Raw genomic sequence first — 27,946 nt, 5'->3', positions numbered from 1 at the left:
TCAGCGCACACCTGAGCAATTGGGGGTTTTGGTGCCTTGCTCAAGGGCACCCAACAGTGCTCAGGAATGTAAGCCAGCACCTCCCCAGCTATCAGCTACTGCCGCCTCAAAAAGAGCCCGGTTAAAGAATATCACTAGGATTTTTTCAAGGTCTCGAAGGTGTACCTGATGTTGCCCAGGAGAAAACAGACATACAGAGTATGGCCTCCATGTTTCATATTTGTGGGGTCAGGGTTGCGATAATGTTTGAGACTTAAAAGTGGGCCCTGAGTTGAAAGAGGCTGAAAACCACTGATGTAAGAATTGTACTGTTTTTTCTAAACTTTACTCTCTCTGTTCTAAAATAAATAAACCAACTCAAAGATCAAAACTAAAATAGAGTTTGATATCTAAATAGACATTAAAAGATACAAAAGAGATTTTTTTTTTTTTATCAGTGTGGTTACTTGGGAAGAAACTGGCCCTGTCTTGATGTTTTGATGCACATATTGGTCCTCAGGGATCACTTTCATTAAATTGTATATAAGTGGAAAAGCTCTTTGTACATGTTCAGAGTTATATAATTAGGGGAAAACCCTTCTGGTGCCAGGAACCAGAAGCATAATCCTGAAATAGCTCATGCACATTAGTCTGAGATAAGGACTCCGATTCCCATGAGCAGTTGCGCCTGCTGTCGCAAAAACGTGATTCTTGCCAAGGAATGTGTCTGTTGTGAAGATGATGAATGGAGGGGATGGCTGAGAAGCAAGAAGGGGGGGTGTGACAAAAAGCATTTGGAACTTATAATAATAAAAAAAAAAAACTGAAATAGGGGGCTGCACTGTGGTGCACAGGTGGCGCTGCAGCCTCACAGCTACCAGTCACCAGTAAATTAAATTAATAATAATAAAGAAATTATTTTTTCAAGGTGCTTTTTGTCACACTCTCCCTTCTTGCTTTTGCATAGTGTAGCTCTACCTAAAACCTCATTAAGGTCCAAATGTGCTCAAGATAAATTATAGCAATTTTTTCAACTGGTCATAAGATTTTGATCATGTCTGCATTTTGCCCAAAATTTATTATGTAGTTGTCAGTATGCAAAAAGTTATGTATGCAGTATGGGAAAAATCCTCAGATGTCCTCTCAATCTAGGTAAATTTCTCAGTGTGCAACAGACCAGTCTACCTGGCATACTGTTTACCATAATACACGGCGCTGACGCCGTTTGCCTGTGCAGGTAAAAGGTTTTGGGGAATTACCGCCATCTACTGGAATGAGTCAACATTGATGTTAGACTGTCTCTGAGATAAAAGTAAAGTCATGTAAAGAAACACCGGTACATCTTGTCACTTCCAGTTGTAAATTAGTTTTTTTATTTCAACAAATTCATTGAAGCCCATGTAAATCAAAATTAACTTTTTAAAATCATACGTGGATTACGTGGCAGTGGTTTTTCCATCAGCTGTAAAAATAAAAACTCAATCCCTTTTGGATTTAAAAATAAATAGATAAATAACATAAATTTTGGTGTAAAGTTAAAATCTGATACAATGATTCTGCTGTGATGTGACTAACAAAATGACAAGGTAAAAAAAAAAAAAATCCATCACCTGTAGCTCAATTTTCTAAAACTGAAAAGCAGAGTAGTAACTACAAAGCAGACCCAACAGAACTGTCATACTACATGTAAAAGCAGTATGCAGTGCCTACTAAATACTGCATTCACATGTAGTATGTAATAGACGGAAAAAAAGTTGTTTTCTTGCTTAAGACAACTTTTCCCAGGATGCAATGTAAAGGGGTAATGTATTTATTAACAGTTACGCATAGCTATTCTTTGAAACGTGTCAACAAATTTTGCAAACTCAGTTTTTAGCATACCTTAATAAATGGTTGTATTAAGCTTGTGCTTTATCACTTTTCTCTTTAACTTTCTTGCCTGTCCAGCCCCAGTGTCCACCATCACTACAAAATTAATCCAAGATATTGTTTTCAGCAGAGAAAAACACAGATCTTTCTTCTCACTGCTAAACTTCATTGGACAGTTTGGTGTTTAGTTTTGATTATCCCTGAATATCCTCTTCTAGTTTTTTTATTCCCCATTTCCTTTAGAACCACTAGATGGCAGCGGACCCTCATTGCCGCAGAATGTCTGTTTCACAAATTCAATATTGTAATAAAGCTAATTAGATTATGAAATTATCTGTTTTGTCAGATCAAACCAGGTTATGGACGCAGGTCACATGAAGTCACCACATTGTACTGATAGAGAGTAAAAGAAGGATTTAATTTCTTTATAAGACAGGAAATAAAGTAACCAGAAACTGTTTTGAAACAACACACAGCTGCAGATAACTGTGGTAAATAGGCTGCGTTTAAGTTGAGCTGACTGTCACAAAACAGTCAAAATGTTTTGTAAACCTGATACATATTGGCCATATTTCACCCAATGTTTGAGTGCTTATCATTTGTGAAGAAAAATCTAGGAAAACCTCAGAATCATATAGCTATAGCCACAATGTGAAGTTATATGAAACTATAGAGATGTGTTATTAGAAGAACATACAAGGAAGAATAGAGCCATACCTACCACTAAATACAATATACACATGCAAATAAATTCTTTTGACAGGAGTGGTCCTGACTGACATATAAGAAATTATTCCTGAAGTATAGTCAAAGGGCCTGGTGTGGTGTTTTTTCATGGAGAATTTCTTGGCAGCGACCCAGGCCACATATTGTATTTTCTATGATGGTACACAGAAAACAGAACAAAACCTGCATGGTTTCAGGCTGTCAAGTCAAGGCAGTGAAAATCAGGAGGAGCAGCAGAAAGACACGTCTTTGATGGATTTGAAGAGAATGAGAGGAAATGAAGCTGCACAAAAAACTTCTGCCACAGACGGATGGTAAAATGAGCCAGACGAGATACTCTTTACCATCAGCGAAAGTATAAAGTGTGCCAATAATTCCCAAGTGTGTGAGCACAGCATTGATCAGCATTGCTATCTTTTGCAAAGTGATTAGAATAGGGCATAGAAGTGTGCGCAGGGGGCAGTGGGGACTTGGCAGCTTGTGGATAGCTCACAGTTTGAAAAGATTGAAATAAAAATGAAATAAAAAAGTTCCCCATTGTCACTCAGGAAAGATTTTACAGTACAATATTTTCATTAAACACTGTAGAAAAGAAATCCTTTAATACATTGTCTGTGTTTATTTGTAAATGGTTTGTGCCTAATGATGATTTTGTACTTCTGTATGCTGAGTGATGCTGGCTGGGTGAGATCCTGGAATATTTGGTGGATTGTGAGATAATGTATCTGAAGAATTTCATGAGAATGGGCCATCCAGTCATGAAATTATTTATTTATTCAATCATTTATTCATTGGAACATTAAAAGACCACACAACAAAAAGTGCAAAGAAATTGACAGAAGTCTCTTTTCCCTCCTCCATCTCTCATCTCATGGTAAACGGTATGTGATTTGATATGCATCAATTTTTTTTTTTTAGTTAAATATGCATTTTAAGCTTCCACTGTGCCATCCATTATGCTTTTCTATTTGATAATTACACTGGGTTAAGTGAGCAGCCCTAAAACCAGGTTGGTATTCATTCATTTATTCATTTATTTTCTGAATCGCTTATATTGTTCGCTTATCTAGGGTTGCAGGTGGCTGGAGCCTATCCCAGCTGTCATTGGGCGAGAGGCAGGGTACAGCCTGGACTGGTCGCCAGCCAAACGCAGGGCTGACACAGACAGACAGACAACCATTCACTCACACACTCACACCTAAAGACAATTTAGAGTGATCAATTAACCTGATGAGTATTTTTTTGGATTGTGGGAAGAAGCCGGAGTACCCAGAGAAAACCCAGGCATGCACGGGGAGAACATGCAAACTCCACACAGAAAGGCCCACCATCCAAGCTGGGAATTGAACCGGTGACCTTCTTGCTGTGACCGTTGCGCCACCGTACAGCCCCCAGGTTGGTTTTAAATTTTGAAAGTCACCATTATACTACTGTAAAATGTTGCATTTAAAATACACTTAGACTACTTGTATTAAATTTGGGACGCGGTCACGCTGGCAAACTGTACTGTGCTTAAGCACACTTCAACCCTAAAGCCCAGTTTGTTTGGTCAATGTGAACACAAGTATGGCATGCTTGGGCACGATTCACTTCTCTGCTTCGCAGAGGTGGGCTTCAGCACGGTTCACTTCATGCAGCAGCACAAACATGCAGACATGAGATATGATCCATGACGTACGATGACTTCAACCGCACCGCTCTACAATCATTTTCAAACAATAATGGAGATGTTAAAGGGCTGTGTCAGACCAGAACAATTCAACATAAGCCAAAAAGTCTCTAAAGTCTGTTACAGCCACAGCCGCACTCCGTGGGTGGGTATTCAGGGTGGCCTTGACCATGCTTGGTTGTACCTGTGTGTGTGTGTGTGTGTGTGTTTGGTTATGAGTGCGTGTGAGACGGTGCTGCCCCTACAGGTACACCCCGATTGACTGAGGAGCAGATATTACAGGACCGATTGGGGTGGAGCGGCGGACTCAAAAAGGCTGCAGACACAGGCGCTCATGGGCAGACACTTTACTAGACTTCTTTGTTAGAGTGCCGATTGTGTGTGTGGTTTGGGAGGCAATCTGTTTAGTTCACGTGCTGTACTTTGTACGGGGCTAGGGAGCTGCTCGTCACCTGCTAACTTCTGGCTCAAGGTTTTTTCGCTTTAAGTTAGGTTGTGTTGGTTGTGCCATTTGTTTCTTTCTGAGCAGTTACCTTTTCCCCTTTGTTTGTACGCCTCCCGTTTTGTTACGTGCACAGTTTTATTTCGTTGAAACCAATTAATAACTTATTATTTACATCAGAACCAGGGTTTTATGTTGCTTCCCTTTCCCCTCACAAGCTGGGTTGTAATAAGTTGTGGCAGTGTTCTCAGTGTCTCATTGTGCTGACTCTGGTGAGATCACGCTTTGTGTAAAAAGACGCTCCACGATGACGCAGGCAGGTCATGCGTGTGTGCGATACCTGCTTATGGTCCATATCAGCTGCTACTTTGGTTCTCAGTAGCTACAAATGTACAAAAAGCTAATCGGTCCAAGGTTGCGCAATTCACTCAAACGTGAACAATCACAGGCACTGGATCTCAATACATTACAAAGTGCAGTCAGTTGTGGTGATAGGGACTGGGCTAACTGTCTAACACATTTAAAAGCTGGACTCAAGTGACGAATGTTTTCAAAGTTTAACAAATATCTAAACCTGCTTACCCACTTCCTTTAAAGCAAGTTCCCTTTTATTTGTTTCCTCATTAAGGAAACACAAACATGTGTAGTGTAACCGAGATAAGGGAGGCCACATACACATTTCCATATGAATCAATGTCAAGTTGCCTGTTCCGCAAACCTAACCACAGGATCTACATGCTAATTGGCTGTCGCAGCACAAGTAACTTTCATCAAGTTCTGAATTTTCAACTCTCGCAAATAAAAAAGAAAGCAAGTACAGAATTTTAAATGTCTGGAATTCAGACCAGTTTCATGTATAATTCACTTCATCTGCGCAAACTTACACAGTTTGCTGATTTAATTTGTGTGAATTGACACCACCTAGTTCATGGAATTCATTTTTCCCAACAAGAACTCATAGCTTTAGAAACCAAACAAATTGATTTTATCTATGTTAGGTGAGAACACAACATGAACCTATGGACAAGTATTTAGCTGGTGAGTTGGTTTTCCCAAACAATACGATCAGTTTAGATACACTGCTCGAAAAAATAAAGGTAACACAAAATTAACACATCCTAGTTCTGAATGAATGGAATATTCTCATTAAATACTTTGTTCATTTCATAGTTTAATGTGCTGACAACAAAATCACACCAAAAATTATCAATGGAAATCAAATTTGTTAACCCATGGAGGTCCTGATTTGGAGTCACACTCAAAATTAAAGTGGAAAAACACACTTTAGGCTGATCCAACTTTGATGTAATGTCCTTAAAACAAGTCAAAATGAGGCTCAGTAGTGTGTGTGGACATCACCTGCCTGTATGACCTCCCACAACGCCTAGGCACGCTCCTGATGAGGTGGTGGATGGTCTCTTGAGGGATCTTCTCCCAGACCTGGACTCAAGCATCCGCCAGCACCTGGGCAGTCTGTGGTGCAACGTGGCATTGGTGGATAGAGCAAGACATGATGTCCCAGATGTGCTCAGTTGGATTCAGGTCTGGGAAACGGGCGGGCCAGTCCGTAGCATCAAAACCTTAGTCTTGTAGGACTGCTGGCACACTCCAGCCACATGAACTCTAGCATTGTCTTACATTAGGAGGAACCCAGGGCCAACCGCACCAGCATGTGGTCTCACAAGGGGTCTGAGGATCTCATCTCAGTACCTAATGTCAGTCAGGCTACCTCTGGCGACCACATGAAGGGCTGTACGGCCCCCCAAAGAGATGCCACTCCACACCATTACTGACCCACTGTCAAACCGGTCATGCTGGAGGATGTTGCAGGCAGCAGAACGTTCTCCACGTCGTATCCAGACTCTGTCGAGTCTGTCACATGTGCTCAGTGTGAACCTGCTTTCAGCTGTGGAGAGCACAGGGAGCCAGTGGCCAAATGCCAGAGGACACCAATCCTGCAGAGTGCTGGACTGTAAACACAACCTCCACCTGTGGACGTCGGGCCCTCATACCACCCTCATGGAGTCTGTTTCTGACCATTTGAACAGACACATGCACATTTGTGGTCTGCTGGAGGTCATTTTGCAGGGCTCTGGTAGTGCTCCTCCTGTTCCTCCTTGCACAAAGGAAGAGGTAGTGGTCCTGCTGCTGGGTCGTTGCCCTCCTATGGCCACGTCTCCTGATGTACTGGCCTGCCTCCTGGTAGCACCTCCATGCTCTGGACACTACGCTGACAGACACAACAAACCTTCTTGCCACAGCTCGCATTGATGTGCCATCCTGGATGAGCTGCTCTACCTGAGCCACTTGTGTGGGTTGTAGACTCTGTCTCATGCTACCACTACAGTGAAAGCACCACCAGCATTCAAAAGTGACCAAAACATCAGCCAGAAATCTCAGGAACTGAGAAGTGGTCTGTGGTCACCACCTGCAGAACCACTGCTTTATTGGGGGGGTCTTGCTGATTGCCTATAATTTCCACCTGTTGTCTACTACATTTACACAACAACATGTGAAATTGATTGTCAATCAGTGTTGCTTCATTAGTGGACAGTTTGATTTCACAGAAGTGTGATTGACTTGGAGTTACAATGTGTTTTTTAAGTGTTCCCTTTATTTTTTTTTAACAGTGTATAAAAGGGCAGAGGCCTCTTACGACTCTGAATGTCCTATATTACTGTTGTTCTCAGTTTTAATGTTTCTATGGCAATGTTTAAGTCTGATTAAAAAAGACTAGTGAACTTTAAGTCATACCGGGCTCCCCACTACACGACCCAAATCTTATCTTTAGACCGTACAGTTTAACAACTCTCTTTGTGAGGAGCTAACTGAACTAATGCTGTCATTGTGTTGGTATTTTCACTAAAAGAACCTTATAAAAGATCACCTGTTACATACTGATAAGAGCTCGTGTTTATCCATCTCCCAAAAACTTAAGACTCCTTTAATCAAGTTTATAGCCAATATTTAACACAGCTTTTCCTCTTTTTTTCCACAATAACATTCCTGTGCTTGTTAAGGTGTTCTATTTTCACCTTTGTCAGACAAAGTGAACCAAGCAGAAAGGAGACTCATAACGCAAACAAGGCTGATTACCTGTTAGTCATGGATCAGGGCGTCTGGTAGACCACAATGATCCCAAGAAAAACCTTGAGTTTATTGCTTTCTCCAGGCCCTGGCCCCCTGTTACATTTTTCTCTCTTCCTGTGGGTGAGGTTGATTATTAATGGCTCTTTCATTTGTTGGCAGAAGTCAGAGGGTATGAGTTCATCTAAGGGTTTATGGATTTACTGGTTTGCAATGAAGCAGGAGACACTTACACTGGTTTTGATTGATGTTGATTACAGAGGTTTATCTTTGAGGTTGCAACATTTGGGACATTCTTGATAACAAGGAGGATACAGCATGATGGTTTACTGAAAGCTGCATCTTGATTTCGTCACTTGACTCAGCGATAGCTCTTATCACCAGACAGTTATTGTAATAATCATTGCTGGTACCGCCAAAATAAAAGCCCTTGTGAATTCACTACAATCTGTTTTGTGATTTACTTGTAGTGACGTAGAACCAAGTATGTAGTAAACTGCAATAAGTGACTGAGTGTGATAAAACATTAACTGAATGGAGTCAAGCCTGTCATTGTGCATTTTTTAGTTTTAACGTATAGATTTGGAGCAGACGCTGTGGAGCCGTATGTGCACTTTATTTTGCCTTTAAATGTCAGGCCCCACAATGCACAGACCTCTGGGTCAGTTTATAGGTCACTCACTTACTATAGCTTCATCACTCGCCTCACACTCCTGAAATAAGCTGAGATAAAAGTTTTATTATCTCTTAAAATATCAGGCCAGTATCTTTGTGGAAAACTGAGGATCTCTCAGTGAAGACACTTTTTGTTGATACACAGTTTCTTCAAACGTCCAAACAGAGACCTTTTCTTTTGGGTCGGCCAGCTTTTAAGAAGGTCTAATATTTGTTTTCAGCCGCCCTCTCTATTGACACATACCAGTGAGCTTTCAGGAATGTCACAACAGGTGGATCACCACCTCTTTCTTATCGCTCTTTTTCCACCTGCTCTTACAGTGCGCGCTCTTATCTGAACAACGTACGCTAAATGAGCTCTCACAGACACTTCCTCAAGATTTTTTTTTTTTTTTACAACATTATCAGGCCACAATGTCCAAATGCCCATGTACTCATTCAACAACCTGTATTGCATAAGTTGACACTAAGTGGTTCAATCTTTGGTCTTACCTTTGAGGATGAGCTTTGATCTGAGACACAAAATATCTTTTAGCATCAGTATCGTAAGCATGTTACAGCTGATTCCTTTGTATAAAAATGTATTTTTAAAAAATGGATTTGATCGATCAACTTTATTGATTTGAGTGGGTCATTTATAGCCTATTATTTCATTTTCTTTCAATGCTAATTTCTTTAGCATTTATTTTCCTGTATAAAACACTAGATTAAGAGAGCTAAGAGCTAAAGCTTCCTGTTCTTGAGGACTGTGATGCATATTTCTCTTGAAGTTGGATTTATTAATATCGTCCTAGTTTTTCCAGACATGGCTTGGCCAGTGTCTGACAGAAAAGACATAACACTGAACTGAGTTCTGTTTTAGCTAAAATGAAATATTTCCTTTTCTTTATTTGTTGTACCCTGAGATGGAAATGGGTCCCTTAGCTTCAATTAGACCACTCAGTCTGTTCTCGGGTTATTTTTAGCTCTTTTTTAAGTCACAGTAAAAAAATTAATTCATTTTTATGATCAACACTTAACCCTGACCTTGACCAACAACATTTACCGTAACCGTGTTATTGTCCTCACCTTCTTTCCGAAACTCTCAGACCCACCCCTCCACTCCCTCCCCGCCCACTGCCTCACCACAGGTTACCTGGTGAGGTGTTGGGGCTATAAATGCCTGAAAGCCTCTTTGCTGCACTGAGACAGACCAGGGAGGGCAGGCGCGCACACACCTCTGAGCTGGTAGTGAAAGGGTCTCTCATTAGCTGTGTTTCCACACAGAGAAACTCCACGACAGGTACTGCTCATCAGTCATTCTCCATCTCATCACAGAGGGAGAGTATTAGCAACGGGAGAGCAGTTGAGAGGCTGCTGCTACAGGATCAGCTATGCTTGGAGGAATACACACAGATTTGTTGGTCACAGCGACTCTTCTCTTTTTGAGTCAGTCTGGGACTCTGAGCAGGTTGGTCTCAAGATGATTAAAATCTGAACTGTCTAACTTGAAACAACTGTTATACCTGTGGAGTTAATTTTACTGAGTGGATTTGGGTAAAGGGGATTTGATTTTGTTTTGTTTTGCATTTCAAAGTCAATCAGATTTTTTTTAGTGAATGGAAAATATTATCAGAAAGATTTTTTATCTTTTCTTCTCATTGAAGGGCTGAAGATGCAGTTTCATTGGTTACATTACCAGATTGGGCAGATTCAGGTATGACGTTTCAAAATTATAACATCCTAAAGTTAGATTTGTCACACACAAAAAAAAAGGAAAAAAAAAAATTTGAAGCATCTATACTATAAGTAACCTTTTCTTTTTTTCTAGAATACCTTACACAATGTTTTTATGACAAGCAAAACAATTTCATTTGTGACTGGACAAGGAACCAACAAAGAACAGGTATGGATACTGATTTATTTAGATCAATGTAACAAGAAAAAAAAAGCCAAAACATTTTTGCTGCCATCAGTACAGGTCACTTTTACTCTGACATACAAGATAACTGCAGTTAAGAAACCTTGTCTGTGGCGCTCTAACAAAAGAGATTTGGAATCAGTCCACGATTCTGTTGTAAACTTCAGACAGACTGTGACTGTCCCCCTGCCCCGCTGCATATCACTAATTGATCTAGAGGATTATCTAATAATCTTTTATAGCCTGGTTTTTCGACGTGGCAGTCAAAGTAGAGGGCCTGTACTTATAGAGCAGATTTAGCACAACTTGTTTTTTTTTAATAGTTTTTATGCTTTATTATGACTGCACAAAACAGATGTGCAACTTTTTTATACTGTGATAGTTAAGATGAGGGAGCTGTTTGCAATTATGAGAAAACATAAAAGCTCCATCCTGACATACACTGTAAACGTATTTTACTGTTTATGTGTGAATAAAAATATCTGAAGATGCTCAGTTTTGCTTTTAAAAACAACCCTTCATGTAGGGTAAAGTTTATATACTTTCAAATACATTTCTTATTTTACCTCTAGGAGCTGTCGCCGTGACTGTTTTAGAGAGCGGCCCACTGGAGCTGCAGAGCGAGGCCTGTCTAGAGTTTTGGTACTTGACCGGGTCGGAGCTCCGCACCCTGCTGAGAAGCAGCATTGATGAGGTAGAAATCTGGTCCTCACCTGCACTCCCAGGAGGGGAATGGAGACAAGTGTTTGTCCCCTTGAACGTCATGGAGCCAGGAATTCAGGTTAAAAAAAAAATCACTGAAATCTAAGTGTTTAGGGTGACTCAGTCCAATGTTGGACATGTTAAATAAAATTATCTTTTCTTTGTGTTAGGTTGTTTTTGAAGCACATGAAGCTGTGTCCATGGCAGGACAGGTCAGACTAAACCAGATCGGTGTGAGGACCGGCTCATGTGGTAAATATTTCTCATTTCTTCTTTTATGATACATTACAACAGCAAACTTTCATTCCAACCAGATATGCGTCATCAACAGAGTTTTAAACTTTGATATGGTTCTAGTAAAAATAAAAATAAAAGAAAGTAAAAGATTAAACAATATTTCCTGTTGTGATACCACAGCAACAATAATGAACTTCTGCGCACCCAAAACAGAGCATTTTGTTGTTTTTAATGTCTAACAGCCATACGATGCTGGTATAGATAAGATTTGACGACTATAAAAAATGAAATGAATAATGTCAAATAAGGATTTATAGCCTAATAAATATTCCATAATCATTATTTGTGCAAAAGATATAGGTTCCCTGTCTTTATAATGTGGTCATTTTGACTCCCTGTCAAGGTGCCAGGAGACATCATTCTGTCTCTCTGTAATGTGTGTCTCTACAAAAGGACTAAACAGTCTCTTGACATCAGTATCTACTAACCTACATTACATAACTTTAATTACATTTCACTTCCTAGCTTGGCTACTTAATCAACTTAATCAGTGTGCTCTTTGCTCACTCTTTCTCACCTCCTCTTACTCTCACTTGCAGCGACTTCAAGTTGAACTTTATTAGTATCTGTTAATTTAATGGTTTTATTCATTTCTTCCTTCTTCCAATCATAAAAGCTATAGACATTATAACCAATTATTATTTGGATTTGTTGGAACCAAATGTATCAAAAATGTTGAAGACCTTTGTTCCAATAAATCTCTTTCTTCTTCTTCTTCTTCTTCTTCTTCTTCTTCTTCTTCTTCTTCTTCTTCTTCTCCAAATGTGTAGTTACCAAATTTTAATCAATCTGTTTTCATTTTTTACAATAGAGAAAAAGTAGCATTAAAAAACAACAAAGATCAATAACACAACAGCTTACAAACAAACTGAATTATAATCACGAAAAAAAAAGAAAAAAGAAATAAAAAATAAAAACATTAAAAATGTTGTAATATATAACCTACAATACACAGACTTAAGTTTTTGGGTGTTTTGGCAGATAACAAGTACCTTACTTCCTAAAGCTGGCAGGATTTTGTTAAGTCTTCCCATTATTAATTGTGATAAACTTACCTTTCAAATTAGTAAATTTGAATATCTTTATACTGCTGTTTGTTGTTGCCATGTTACAGTTTCCATTAATGGAAAGTCTTTTGGGCTTTAATTGGTTTTACTATCTGATGTCTACTGACAAGAATACTGGTTTTTATATTAGAACAGCTCACATATACAGACAAGGCCTCTTCAACTGCACTCTCTTTTTCATAATTCTACAACTTCAGTAAGTTGGTTACAGTGCTGTTCATCTCTTGATGTCTGATATTTAAGCAAACAGTTATGTCATAAGTGTGTCGTGGATTGATTGAATGGTTTCATAAGATCAGTATGTACAGTGTTTAAACAGATAATGATGTTATATTAAATCAGACTAATCACTAGGTTGTAGCCAGATGGTGTTGTGGTTACCATGATTTTGATTACTTGGTCCCACCCCCCACAGGATCCCAGTGTGAATCAAACACAGAGCTGTGGACAGATGAGTCCACTCGCTGCCTCTGCTCTGACGGCCAGCTCTCCTGTTCTACCTCTCAGTGCCCTCAGGGCCACACCTGTGGCCCTCAAAGACTGGGCTCCAGTGAGGTTCTCCCCTCTGGGACGTGCACCGTACACAGCGACACAGACTGCAGCACTTTTGATGGAGTGCTGTTCCGCTTCATGGCGCCCTGCTCCTATGTACTGACTAAGGGCTGCTCACCCAGCGCAGCCATGCCTGCTTTCAGTGTGGCAGTGGTCAACAAGCCGAACGGGAACTCGTCTCTTTCAACCGTTCAACAGGTTGATGTGGTTGTGGGGAAATCTAGAGTTTCTCTGCTGAAGGGGATGACACACAGGGTCGTGGTGAGTTACTGTTGAGTGGGAAACAAATCAGGGAGGCTGGGATCTGTTGTGTAAATGTGTGTAGACTATACGTGTCTGTTCCACTTTAAAGCCTCATAAGACCATGTTTGCAATAACTACACAATGTTTTGTAATAATGTCTTGGTTCAAGCAGCTCCCTTATCTGCAGCCCACCCTACTCATAAACTGAGTTTATCTTTGGGTGCAGGGTCTGGTGACATAATGTCCTGGAACTCTTCTTAGACTTATCAGCCTTTTCACCTTAGAAAGATAAATCTATCTCAAAAACTCTGCTTTATAAACAAATTACCAGATAGCGAGGTTATCGCTGATGACTGTCAGTAAGGAAGTCTAAAACTTGCTCTATTCTTCAGGTTAATGGAGTCTGGAAAAGGCTTCCACTGCACCTCCCAGATGTCCGCGTCAAGAGCAACCCTGTTGCTGTTTCACTGAGAACCACCTTTGGTCTTTTGGTCTCATATGACACAGCTGGTGCCATCCACGTCACCTTACCATCCAAGTTCTCTGATGAAGTCTGCGGCTTGTGTGGAAACTTCAACCACCTCAGAGAAGATGACTTTACAATGCCTGATGGTACAAATGCTGGGGATGCCACAGCTTTGGCTGAGAGCTGGCAGGTGGGGCAGACCAGCTCATCATGTGAGGCCATGCTGGTTCCTTATCCATGTAACTCCCTGGAGATGGCTGAGTATGCCAGTGAGATGCAATGTGGAAGCCTCCTCTCCAGTACTGGGCCTTTTGCCAGCTGCCACGCAGTTGTGGGGTCAGAGGGCTACTTCAGGGGCTGTGTGGCCAGCATGTGCTCAACCTTTGGCGACCCCATGGTTCTGTGTGAGACGTTGGAGGCCTATGCTGGTATCTGCCAGGAGGCTGGAGTTTCTTTACCACTTTGGAGGAACTCTTCACTCTGTCGTAGGTTGCCTCATTGCTTTCACTTTTCAGTCTTTTACAGAAAGGGTATAAATGACAAATGAGTCGACTAAGGTCACGCCTTTTTCCTTCCATCTCAGCTCTTCAGTGTGGTGAGAACAGCCATTATAACTCTTGTGCTGACGGCTGTCCAGATGTGTGCTCCAGCATGGATATCATCGGCTCGTGCGGAAGCTGTGAGGAGAGATGTGAGTGCGACTCTGGCTACAAACTCAATGGAGGAAAGTGTGTCCCATCAGAGGACTGTGGGTGCTGGTACAAGGGGAAGCACCTCAAGGTAAAGATTGTGTGGTGTCATATTTAAATAGTCACTTCTCAAGTTGGCGAAATTATTCAAACAAACCTTTTTTCCTGCAGAAAGGAGAAGAAATGCTGGAGGGAGAGTGTGAGACGCGGTGCCTGTGTATGGGTAACAATGACATGCGGTGCGAATCAATGCGATGCGCTGACAATGAAGTCTGTAAGGTACAAGACGGGGTCAAAGGCTGCTTCGCTTTCCATCCTGCTACCTGCCGAGTGTACGGTGATCCACACTATATGACATATGATGGAATGGCGTACGATTTTCAAGGCGGGTGCAGTTACACACTGACTACCACATGCGGAAGAGAAAGCGCCGTCCAGTTTTCTGTGATCGGACACAACATGCATCCTCCTTTCCAGAACTCCAGCAGGTCAAAGCTCCAAGCTGTGGCCCTGCTGGTTGAGGATCTACACCTCACTCTGAATATGAGTGGAGATGTCTATGTAAGCATACTAACTCTTTTGGTTCTACACAGGATAAAGAAAAAGTAGCAAAGACCTACAGTGTACTTTAAGTGGCCCACTTATTTGATTTAGTGTCATTGTCCTGTGTTATCTGACTTTAATGGCTTATGTATCAGCCCAGCAATATACAGAGGAGTGAGATATTACTTTGTGACAGGTCACTGGTGGATGTAATTTGTTTGCATTCTGGGGCTGATACACAGACTGAAAGCTGACCCACTTGACTTTGCCCTTAAAAGCTGGTTGGCAGCAGATTAACAGCAGTGACTGTCCCAGCAGATGAAACACTGTTCTTGCATGGAAAACACTAGAAACAAATTCTCTTCTAAAAATAATAAACTGATAAATGATATATGGATTCTCTCTTTCTAGGTAAACACCAGCCCTGTTACAATCCCCTTCTTCACCAATGGCTCATTCGGCTTAGTAGGGGTTGATATGTTTAACAACTTTATTGTCTTGGAGTCGACCTTTGGCCTCAGAATTATGATAGATGGGGAGCACAGGCTGTTCCTGCAAGTGGACGAGCGCTACAAATATGAGCTGTGTGGACTGTGCGGCACCTACTCTGGGTACCAGGACGATGACTTTGTTACACCGGGAGGCCAAAATGCATCAGGGCCATTTGAGTTTGGAGACAGCTGGAGACTGCCAGACAGTGACGGGTGAGCTTTTAGAGTTCAGATGATATCCATAAAAGAGAATTCTAAAAGTATAAGCTCAGCATTCAACAGCTGGTTAATCACACTAGGATTATTAGTCAAACAAGCACTATAGTGCCAATTATGTTTCCATCCGCCTTGATTTAGCAAGAGTGCTGGATGACAGATCTAGGAAACTAACACAGGGAGCATACTGATAACAGTATTAAATGTCCCATATTTTGCTCCTTTTCTGCAGTTTAGTATTGATCATTGATGTCTTCATGTAATGGTAGTAATATGTTTTGGTCCAAAGAGCCAATAAATCAAGCACAGCAGCATTGTTTCCAGGCTCTCAGAGCCCCTCTGTTCAGAACGCTCTGATTTAGTGGGCGTGACCTTCATATGTAAATGAGCCACCGTTGATACCGCCCCGCTCTTCAGCGTCACTGAGAGCGGCGCCACAAGCCCTCTGTTGTACGGCCTAAAGTTGGTAAAGCAGTCGGCCGTGAAGTGATTCGCACACACATGCACAGTTTTACAGAGTGTAGCTGGCACACTTCCCTCATAAATGAACTCTAGCCACTCAGTCTTGTCTTCTTCCGAGATGGGAAGCTTGTAAACAAACTATTTGGCTGTTTACAGCCAAAAACAAAGCAGTGATGGCTTTTCAACTTTGGCATTCTCCTCCTGGGGAGGGGAGTGGGCAGGGAGGGGGTTCGGGGGGGATCTGCTCCGGTGGACCAATCAGGTCAGACTTGCTCCTGATTGGTCAAAAAAGGGAATCGCTGACGTCGGCAGATCTTGGAAATTCCCAACAGCTCGTTTTAGGTCAGGATTTTACATTCACAAGCACTACGAAGTACAGGTTTTGTCATTAATTATCACATTTTGTGGGCTGGGAGGAAAGACAAAGACCAACAAATTTCACTAAAAGACTTAAAGTGATTTTTTGCATAATATGGGACCTTTAGCCCTTTCAGGCTCAAATTAAGTTTTAGTAACAGAGAAAATTAAATATTTGGGGTAGTTATCTATTATTCTGACTTTTTTGAGAGACCTTCACATACAATGAAGTCTGCGATGTTGCAACATTGTAATAAAGCTACCCCTGGGGAAAAACCCAGAGGAGATAAAATCTACCTATTGGCGTGTACTGTACCTATATATATTCAGGATTCATCTTATGAAGTTTTGGTTTCAAATTAATGGAGTCTGATAGTGAAACTTCCATGAAATTGATGCCTTGAAAATCTGTTTCGTTGAAACCAGGCAGGTAGCCATGTTAAAAGTGACACAGCTCTGCCAATTGGTGGGATAGTGGGAAACTGCTTGTTGCTAATGCACAACTGAGTTCTGCAGTGGTACGTCTGAGAAAAAAAGGCTCATAAAATATGGATGTGGAGTTAATTACATCTGCCTTGAGAGGCTTAAGTTCAAACCACTAATGTGCCTCAATACATCATTATTTACTTACTTCTGTCTGATCCATCACTTTGTAGATTGGATAGTTTTTTGAGAGGCAAAGTCACATGATTTGAAGGTTTTATTAACAGATGAAAATTTTGATTGTTTTCCTTGTGACTTTTACTTTTAGTCTTAGTCATTAACTATATTTCCATCTCAAAAACTAGGAAATGAGTCACTTTGTAACATCCCTTTACCTCACCACAACCATACTCACTCAAGACAATAATGGATACCAGCTATCTAGTTGTGAACAAGCTTCCTTAACAGAATAAAAGTACATAAAGTTAAAGAATATGGCTCATAGCCTGGTAGAAAAAATCTTTGTTTTTATCTCTGCAATAGTTCAAGTTGCTAGATGTTATGTAAGAATACCATGATTAATTAAACCCTGTCTTATATCATTTTGGCAAAATGGAGTCATTTTGCCAAGATAATATACAACGAGGTTCAATTAACAGTGGGTTATGTCGACAAGTAAGTATCGATTTTTACGTACTTGTATCTGGCAGTTCCCACTGTAAAACTTATTGAGTGTTTTGGCTTCATCTGCTTTATCTGATTCCAATGTTTGTTTTCACTGAAAAGTGTTACAAATCTACTTTGCCGTCTTATGAAGTAACTATAATTCTCTCTTTCAGGTGTGTTTCTCACCCTGATGAACCCAGAGTCTGTGATTACAACGAGGAGAATGAGGCTTACAATGAGTGTTACGCGCTGCTGGGGGAGCCCTTCAATCCCTGCCATGAAAAGATTCACCCAAGCATCTATCTGAATAGCTGTGTGTACGACTACTGTGCCACAAGTGGTGATCAGTACACCTTATGTGAATCTCTGAAGTCTTATGCTGTAGCCTGTGAGGCTGCAGGAGTGGAGCTGTCCAACTGGCAGACAGGCACAGCGTGTGGTGAGTGTTTGAAACTAACAAGACAATCGCTGGTCGCTCATTGAACAGTGTAAATGTTTGTGACTGAATTCATCCATTTTTAAGTAAGTACAACAATGTGGTTAATTAGCTTTAAAGACTGGATGAAACAAATCCATTATTTGCCATTTTTTTACAGTAATTCCTCAAAAACTTTCTTCTCTACAGCTCAAAACTGAAATTATCATTACTGGTCATTGCATGAACACATTCAGCAATTAGTTAGAGCTTAGCTTGGGTATCTTTATCTTTGTAATTGCTCATTTGTTAGTTCTTTTTTTATTATTTTATTTCATGCTGGAGAAATCTGAAGGTTTACATTAGGAGGTGTTGGCCATACTTAAAGTATCATCTGGGCTACAAGAGAGCTGTTGTTCGCCAAATCTTTTATTCTGTTGCTTTGTTTGTTTAATTTGGCCTTTATTTTGTTTTTTTTTCCCATTTGCAGCTAACTCCACAACCACTGCAACACCTCCAACACCTCCAACACCTCCAACAACTCCAACATCCTCCTCCTCAACACCAGATCAGACCCGTAAGAGTATTAAATTCTGAGTGATTATTTGCGACTAGCTTAGATAACAATTACAATTCTTGAGTCAGATCATACTTGAAGGTTCTTGGTTCCAAGGGCTACTTATAACAGAGATGTATTTGAACTGCAATGCTGACGTTATCAACATTAAAAAAGTTTCATAATATATTTTATTTTAAATTAACCCAGAATATCTGTTATATGAGTAATGAGCATGACTTACTTCAATACCAATTCCATTGTGTCTATGTTTTCTTAGTTTGCCCCATGAACTGTGACTTTGAAAACAATCTGTGTGGGTGGGAACAGCTCATACAGGACAGTTTTGATTGGACGAGAAACTCAGGACCCACTCCAACAAATCTAACAGGCCCAAACCAAGACCACACAACTGGAGGTAAAAGTTTGCATTTGGCAAAATTGTCGCATCCTGTGTGCTGTCTTTCTGGTTTTCATTTTTCATATTGATGGTTTGTTTGTTATTTTTTTTCCAATGTTTCTTTAGCTGGTTTCTACATGTATATCGAGGGAAACAGTGTCACGCATGGAGACTCAGCCCGTCTGATGAGCTCAATGTGTGGTTATGATGGCCCACTCTGCCTAAACTTCTGGTACCACATGCATGGTTCAGCTACAGCTATGGCCCTTAATATCTACCTGCTCAAAGGCAATAAAGCCACCAAGCTGTGGTCCAAAGTGAACAACCAGGGACCAGAATGGTTTCCAGGAAATATAGACATTAAAGAGTCTGGTCCTTTCAAAGTAAGTTGATGCTACTAAGAGATGATATTTGACAGTATGTGAACCCTAGAGATGCTGTTTCAATGCTGCACATTAAATACTCCTTTATGTCTTTTAGATCATAATAGAGGGAATTCGAGGTGCTAATGAACATTCAGATATTGCCATTGATGACATTTCTATCCACTTTGGCTCCTGCCCAGGTAACACTGACTTTCAAGAAAACACACAAACACTAAACAAGGAAAAAAAATCAATCATGACTTGGATTAAAGAATTTCTTATGTGAGAACAGATCCTCAAAATTACAGTCTTAGCATTTACACATGTCAGGGAATAAAAAAGCTCTTTATAACTTCCTTTAGGTAACCTAGCTTACCAAGGACCTTCCTCTGCAACTACAGATACACTTCCCTCACACCCAGGTAAGTACACAGGAAGCAATATTTTATGAGCCACTCGTTTCTGCATCAGGGGACTGAAGTGTGGTTAAACATTAGCACTTGTGTCTAGCCAAGTAAGCACTGAACCTGCATACTTTATGGAAACTCGAGTTACATATTGGCCACATATTTAGGAAGCTGTGATTAGACCTAAATAATTTGTTCCTGTTAATTTTTTGTATGTTTCCCCTGTAGTCTGCAGATTCGACTGTACTTTTGATAGCAACCTTTGCGCCTGGAGTCAGATGGTCACAGATGCCTTTGACTGGACATGGCACAGTGGTTCTACCCCTACCATGATGACCGGGCCCTCTTCTGACCACACTGGTGGTAATGCACTCTATCCCTTTTGAATATAAACCATGGTTACATCATGTTTATAGTTTGAATGAAAGCTGTGTAATCAAATAGCTAATTTTGGAGTTGAATCTCTTACTTGTTCCTAGGTGGCCACTACCTTTACATCGAGGCCAGCAGCGTGACACATGGGGACACATCACGTCTTATCAGTTCTGAGTGCTCTGACTCTGGTCCACAGTGTCTGCAGTTCTGGTACCACATGTATGGTTCAGCAGACACAATGGGTCTCCATGTCTACCTGCTCCAGAATAGATATGCTGATGCTGTTTTCTGGAAGAGAAATGACCAAGGAAATATGTGGCACATGGCTCAAGTAGACTTGACAACAACTGGACCATTCCAGGTCAGACACCTGGAACCAGCCATTTAAATGATGGTAACCCACTTATAAATAAAACATGACATAACTCTTTCTTCTCCGCTTTCTTTTGACACAGGTAATCTTTGAGGGACGTAGAGGCTCCAATGAAGAGTCTGATATCGCCATTGACGATGTAAGGCTATTTCGAGGAAGATGCTCAGGTAAGCAAAACACGCTTACTCAAAGTACTCATAAATCGTAAATGTGTGGTTTCTTCAGGACTGAAACTAAGAAATGTCTGCCATTGTCAATGTCAATATTAGCTTCATTTATAAAGCACACTAGAATTCAGTCACAAAGCACAACATGTAGAAATGTTTGAAATTGAAGCATTTTTAACACAATGTGCACTGTTGCAGATCTAAGTGATGTTGGGACAAGTTCTCCTGTTACAAATGGAAACACCACTGCCCCACTACCAACCACAGCTGCTCCAGAACCTACTCTAGGCAATGTTACCATTCAACCCAATGTTACAGATCAGCCACTTGTTGCAACTGCTACCCTATCTCCTGTAGTGGAAACAACAACTGACGTAGACAGCGCTGGCAATGTTACTGAAGATTCAAACAATACACCTCTGCCACAGCCAGGTAAAGTACAAATACACTGCAGCACATTTACAACCTCTTATGAGGAATTACTTAATCGTTTTTCCATTCCAAAATCACTTCTTGTAATCCTTGGAACAATTATTGCAGTCATTATCACATTCATGGGCCTCTAAAGGTTTCTCTGATTTTTTTTTCCAGGATGTCAAATCAGCTGTAATTTTGAACATGATCTATGTCAGTGGAACCAACTTCTTGCTGATGTTTTTGACTGGACCAGGCATAGGGGCACCACTCCTACAGTGATGACTGGGCCTTCCTCAGATCACACCACAGGAGGTAATTTCTTCTCTGAATTATGTCATGTTCATTTTGTGTTGGGCTGTCAGGCAACAAGACAACAGCACTCTCCCGCTATAGTACAGAGTCACATTGCTTGTAAGAAGCAGTTTTTCCCTATTGAACCGGATTTCATACACTGTTGCATAACTCTTTGATACATCAAGAAAATGCATGTGTTCTCATTCATTAAAAATGGCAAATTAAAAAAATAACTGCATTGGATTTTCTTTAAAATGTAAAACTTTGAAGGAAATCATCTTAGAACTTCCATATATGTATTTTCTGCATCAACTTCGATTTGTTTTGTTTTATTGTTTTAAAACAGATGGCCACTATCTTTACATTGAAGCCAATCAAGCAACACATGGAGACACTGCTCGTCTCATCAGTTCTGAGTGCTCACAGACTGGTCCTCAGTGTCTGCAGTTCTGGTACCATATGTATGGTTCAGCAGACACAATGGGTCTCCATGTCTACCTGCTTCAAGGTAGATTTGCAGATGCTGTTTTCTGGAAGAGAAATGACCAAGGAAATATGTGGCACCTGGCTCAGGTTGACTTGACAACAACTGGACCATTCCAAGTGAGTAACCAACTTTTATCTTTGAATGTTTAAAGAACATAACACTTAGTTTACCACCTGCAAATAATTACTATTGCTATAAATCTGTATGCTTACAAAGACATAAGATTACCATTGGCATGTGAACTTTATTTCAGATCATATTTGAGGGAAGAAGAGGGTCTAATGATCAGTCTGATGTTGCCATTGATGATGTGTCCCTACATTTTGGCCACTGTGCAGGTAATTCTGTCCTCTTCCAGATAAATGTTTAAATTCAAACTTATACGTATTTAAAATGATTAATTGTCTTTATTTAATAAATCAACAGATCTGGTTGATCCAGTAACCCCAGCCCCAACAGTCTTTGAGACACCTGCGACAGAAGGGCCAGAGCTGGACAAAACAACAACACCACAGCTACCCACAACAACATACACCACTCCACCCCATTCCACAACAGTGCACCCAGAATGTAACACTTCAAAGCACCCAATACCTGAAACAACAAGAAGCCCTGAGATAACAGAATGGCCAGATCATCCAGGAACACCTACCAATGAACCCCAAACATCAAATCAACCACTTCTACCAACAACAGCTGGACCACACGAACCAACAACAGTTGGTCCACAGAAACCGACAACAGTTGGACCACAGGAACAGACAACAGCTGGACCACAGGAACAGACAACAGCTGGACCACAGGAACAGACAACAGCTGGACCACAGGAACAGACAACAGTTGGACCACAGAAACCGACAACAGCTGGACCACAGGAACAGACAACAGCTGGACCACAGGAACAGACAACAGCTGGACCACAGGAACAGACAACAGTTGGACCACAAGAACCAACAACAGCTGGACCACAGGAACAGACAACAGTTGGACCACAGAAACCAACAACAGCTGGACCACAAGAACCAACAACAGCTGGACCACAGGAACAGACAACAGTTGGACCACAGAAACCAACAACAGCTGGACCACAAGAACCAACAACAGCTGGACCACAGGAACCAACAACAGCTCAATCACAACTTTCTACCACGGCTTGGCCACAGCCTCCATCCACAAATCAACCACAACCTCCAACAACAGTTAGACCCCAGCCTCCGACCACAGCTGCGCCACTGCCTCCAACAACACATAGACCCAGACCCCCAGCCACCACCGAACCACAACCTCCAGCCACAAGTGAACCTCAGCCACCTACAACAGTTGGACCAAAACCTCCAACCACAGCTGAGCCCCAACCATCAATAGCGGGTAGGCTTAGACCTTTGACAATGAACTAACCCAATTTCACAACAAATTCAGAATTTTACACTACAGGTTTACCACAATTCTGATCAACAGATTAAATCTCATGTTGACCTGTACTGGTTAGGTTGTATATTTCCATCTCCTCATCGTCATCTGAACTGGGTTTCCCAACACATACACACAGAACAGAATACCAGCGGCCACTATCAAAAAAAATGTCAGCAAAAGAACTTAAAGCTTGTATGCTGTATATACTGTATAATACTGATCTTTTCTGCTTCTTTAGGCGCCTGGCTGAGTAAATATTCTGTGTATGTTCTGTCACTCTAGCTCCCTTTTGCCCTGAGGACAGTCACTACACAACTTGTGTCCCTGCCTGCAGTCCATCGTGTTCCCTCTTGAATGGCCCACCACACTGTAGTAACCAAGGTTGTGTGCCAGGATGTGTTTGTGATGATGGATTTGTTCAAAAAGGAAAAGTTTGTGTGCCTATCCAACAGTGTGGATGTGTGGACAGGAATGGTACCAAACACCAGGTGAGTGGCCATCAGGACAGACTTCTTATCAATGTCACCCGTCATCTCTATATTTTACATTGGAATGGTCATTTGAGCCTTTCTTCATTGATTTCCTTTTTTTTGCAGTTCGATGATGTGTGGTACACAGACCACTGCAGTCAAAAATGCAAATGCAAGAAGGACCATGGTGTAGGGAGGATTGAATGTGAAGAGGAGGATGAGTGTGATGGAGATGCTGTTTGTCTTCAAAATGAAAACAACGATTATTACTGCCAGTCTACAGGTGCTGTAAACAAAAACATATGACTCCATGACATACCTACACCATGCTAGATCTTGTTTACTAATTTATAAAATACTGAACCTTGTTTTACGCAGGCTTCGGTGAGTGCACTATCAAAGGAGATCCTGAGTACAGAACCTTTGATAGATTTAAGCACGAATTTGAGGGAGAGCACTCCTATGTGCTGGTCCAGACCAGGAACTTGCCAAATAATCTTCAAGAAGTCTACATCGAGGGCATCAACAGGCGCTCGGACGATGAAGATGACAGCCATGAAAATGATGACAGTAGCAGTGAAGAGGACGACAGTCGCAGTGCCAGGGATGAGGATGATGATGATGATGACGACAGTGAGGAAGATAACGAACACAACCATTTACGAGAGCTTAAGATCAGAGTGTATGGTCGCACTGTGGAGTTCAAAAGGAGGCGAAAGCTGATTGTAAGTATCTGGTGACACACAGACAGCTTATTATTTTCCCGTGCAGCCTTTCAAGCAAACAGAATACTCTATTCACGCAATAACATAATCATAATATTGTCATTCTGCAAATGTTTGTTGAAGCACTGAGGGAAATAACAAAGCGCTTCTTTTTATTGTCTCACTGGGTGTAACCACAATAGTAAGACAGTGTGACGTGAGCTAAAACATGTTCATCAAATGTTATTTCCCTGTTGGCAGTTTGCATGTTCATAGATGAGAGGAGGAGAGAGAAAGAACTTTCTGTCTCCATCCTGTAATACAAGAATGGTTTTATGCAACCATTCTGTGGAAAGATTGCTTCAAGTTTTATAATTTTGAGAGGGTCAGAAGGTGATGTACTGCTGTGTATGCCGTTTAAGCTTAAAGGGATAGTTCAGTTTTTTTGAAGTAGGGTTGTATGAGCTCTATGTGACCACTAAGGGCATTAGATACAGTAGAAAGGTGTCTCCTCTCCCTCAGTAAGACACAAACTGTAATCGCTGGTGACGAGGAAATAGACGCTAACAGGGAAATACCGTACCAGATTCAAAGGCTATTTTCTCTGCCTACAAGAACTAAAATCAAAAAGTAATACCACAGTTTAAGAGTACGCTACATAAAATATTTTTTAATTGCATTAAGTCTTCAGAAATATAAACATTTAGAATACTGCCCAAAGCATAGCTTGTTTACATTCCCTACAACTGAAAGGAGGAGGGGGGACGGAGCGCACTAGCACTGCGCGGAAGGATACATGACCAGTTAGTTAGGTCCAGATAAATGTTTATGTTTCCGAAGACTTAATGCACTTAAAAATTATTCTATGTAGTGTACTCTTAAACTGTGGTATTACTTTTTGATTTTAGTTCTTGTAGGCAGAGAAAATAGCCTTTGAATCCGGTACGGTATTTCCCTGTTAGCGCCTATTTCCTCGTCACCATCGATTACAGTCTGTGTCTTACTGAGGGAGAGGAGACACCTTTCTACTGTATCTAATGTCCTTAGTGGTCACATAGAGCTCGAACAACCCCACCTCAAAAAAAACTGAACTATCCCTCTAAGCACATCAAGTAACTTGATTGATAATGTAAATTTAAAGTCAGTACAACACATTTCGATGCCAAAAAATTATGTAACAAAAAAAAAAACCTCAGTGTCCCTGTGCACAAATTTGCAAAATCATGCAAGTATAAATATTAGATCAGACAAAGCAGCTGAGGTTTTACAAATCCTGTTCACACCTTCTCATTTCTGTCTCCCCTCAGATGGACGGAAAGAGAACAAGCACTCCTGTCTCTATTCCTGGTCTCAGCATCTGGCAGCACTCCTCTCACATCTACCTGAGGACAGACTTTGGTCTCTCGATTGAGTTTGATGGACAAAGCGAAGCAGGTAACCGCCTTTACATCATTGATCTAATCCAGTACAGTAAACAGGGACAGGGATTTATATTCATTACTTTTAGAATGGAGGTTTTATTCAGAATCAAATTAAATGAATATAATTTTTCATCATTGGTGGTGGGTATGTTAGTCAAAGAATCACCCTGTAGATGTTAGCGACTACTGAACAGTACAGTACACGTGCTAATTTCAGCACCTTATGTAGGTTTATATGATGACTCAGATAGTTGTGATGGCTAGCTTGTCAGTTCCACATTTTCTGACTTTGCTTTTTCAGTATGGAAACGCAAAAACAGATTGTAAAAAAAAAAATCAAAAGCTGAGTGATAGTCCCATCCAATTATAGTTTGAATGTATAAGTATAAGTTATTCAAGTTACGTTTTTTTTTTTTTCCACTGCTGTTCCAACAAGTTATACAACCATGACACAGCAGTTTTTAAAAGAGGGTTTTTGTCCAGTTTATGTCGTAAAAATAGATTTCTACTGAGTTTCTGAGTTAAGATTTAAAAAAAAAACAAGGATAAACTTTTTAAATTAATCTATATGTGGATGAGCATGCAGATAAATTGTTATGTAATTAAACCTGGTTTGTACTAATGCATTGGCCCTCTGCCATAGTCGCTGATGTAGTCATGAGTACTACATACTTGTGTCTCAATCTGTTTTGCTATGAAACACTCTGCCAAAACACCTTTGGGCATTGTGGCTTTTAGTCTGATGATGCGTTTTTGGTCTACCTGTTTTATCACAGCTAATTAATTTGACACAGAAGTATAAACCAGGCTTTAATCTGCGAATCCCTCGACAACAGCCCTGAAACATGTAGACTTTACAGCAAATCTGTCTTATAATCACCCTTTTCATTTTATGTTAATGAAAGAATACTTTTTTTCTCTTTGGAGGTCTCATAAAATATATGAAATAACACTTTTATTTTTTTTGCCGATGCAGAAATCATTCTACCCAACTTATACAAAAGGAAGGTTGGAGGCCTCTGTGGAAACTTCGACGGCAGAAAGCAGAATGACATGATGAAGCCAGATGGCACCAGGGCCAGGAACGTTCAGGAGTTTGGAGAGAGCTGGGAAGTGTAAATCTCAGACACCTTTAATACTGACACATAGCACTTCAAAGAAAAACTAAGATATGAGCACTTGTAGAAACATGAGCGTGGCTTTTAACAAGGGAACTCCACACTGAAGATCTATCGCAGTGAAATACAAATTTAGCATTTTCATCTTTTTCCACAACATGCACTTTTCAAAATTTGAACCTCCAAGATTGGATTGAATGTGACCACTAGCTTTTGTTTTACCCCCAGACTTCTGAACAATAAGTGACTTTAGCAGGCTGTTGCTTTAAGACATGGGATCAAAAAAAGACTTCTTTAAACCTTCATCAAACCTTCATCCTTGAGGATAGGATTTTGGAAATAATCCAATGTCAAGCTGAAGTCTGTCCCTTTTTAAAGAAATATTTGCACTTTATATGCACCATACACTGTGTCTTCTGTGTTGTTTATGCCATTTCCATGATGACTATTTATTCACACGATGTTCCAACAGCCGAAAAAATTCTGCATGCCGATCTAACAAATAATGGTCATGTCGAAATGGATGATATAATGCTTAGATAAAAATTATTCATGGTGATTGATGGATAAGGTATTGTCAGACAATGAAACAATGTTCAAAAGACATTCAACATTTAATAAACTGCCATTCAAACTGTTGCTTTGTGTCTTCTTGGCTTGTTTGACTGCATTGTGCACTTCCACTTCTTGTTCCTGCTGCGGTTTCAGCCACATTCTTAACATATCATGAGTCTGAGCGCCAAACACTATCTACACTGTGAGCTCTGATGAGAGTCTAATCATTTCAGAAGAACAGAAAAACTGTTAAAGAACATCTGTAACATGATATCACTCTGAAGACAGACAATGAGAGTGCTGTCAGAGTGTACCTGTGTGTGTGTGTGTGTGTGTGTGTGTGTGTGTGTGTGTGTGTGTGTGTGTGTGTGTGTGTGTGTGTGTGTGTGTGTGTGTGTGTGTGTGGAGGAGGAGGAGGAGGAAGTCAAGAGGTCTAAATGTCTGTGGTGCTCACAATAAAGGCTCAGCTACACTTGCAGTCACAGAGA

At 40.7% G+C, this 27,946-nt stretch overlaps 1 protein-coding gene across 1 annotated transcript; it reads left to right on the top strand.

Moving 5' to 3' along the window:
* Positions 1–6,496: 6,496 nt before the first annotated feature.
* Positions 6,497–27,114, top strand: LOC141804300 (zonadhesin). Its single transcript, XM_074688647.1, has 24 exons — positions 6,497–6,647; positions 10,920–11,128; positions 11,220–11,301; positions 12,829–13,226; positions 13,601–14,159; positions 14,258–14,454; positions 14,535–14,924; positions 15,318–15,610; positions 17,695–17,960; positions 18,427–18,513; positions 18,773–18,910; positions 19,019–19,275; positions 19,373–19,457; positions 19,620–19,679; positions 19,893–20,027; positions 20,144–20,400; positions 20,495–20,551; positions 22,402–23,096; positions 23,267–23,304; positions 23,473–23,678; positions 23,787–23,943; positions 24,039–24,385; positions 25,672–25,798; positions 26,762–27,114. The coding sequence occupies exons 1-24, from the start codon at positions 6,497–6,499 to the stop codon at positions 26,902–26,904; spliced, it is 5,334 nt and encodes a 1,777-aa protein (XP_074544748.1). The 3' UTR covers positions 26,905–27,114.
* The last annotated feature ends 832 nt before the right edge of the window (positions 27,115–27,946 follow it).

This window comes from Halichoeres trimaculatus, unplaced genomic scaffold (genome assembly GCF_033239565.1).
Source record: "Halichoeres trimaculatus isolate MK-OKI-2021-1 unplaced genomic scaffold, fHalTri1.1 fHalTri1_scaffold_15, whole genome shotgun sequence".
Taxonomy (NCBI): domain Eukaryota; kingdom Metazoa; phylum Chordata; class Actinopteri; order Labriformes; family Labridae; genus Halichoeres; species Halichoeres trimaculatus.
Note: the sequence above shows the minus strand (reverse complement) of the source record. Positions and strands in the feature narration are given on the sequence as shown.

Excerpts from the sequence above, each read along its gene's own strand:
- LOC141804300 (XM_074688647.1), top strand. The coding sequence starts at position 6,497 with ATGCTGGAGGATGTTGCAGGCAGCAGAACGTTCTCCACGTCGTATCCA. Across the intron at positions 19,458-19,619 it reads CCACTTTGGCTCCTGCCCAG|GTAACCTAGCTTACCAAGGA; the intron begins GTAACACTGACT and ends AACTTCCTTTAG. Across the intron at positions 20,028-20,143 it reads CTCTTCTGACCACACTGGTG|GTGGCCACTACCTTTACATC; the intron begins GTAATGCACTCT and ends ACTTGTTCCTAG.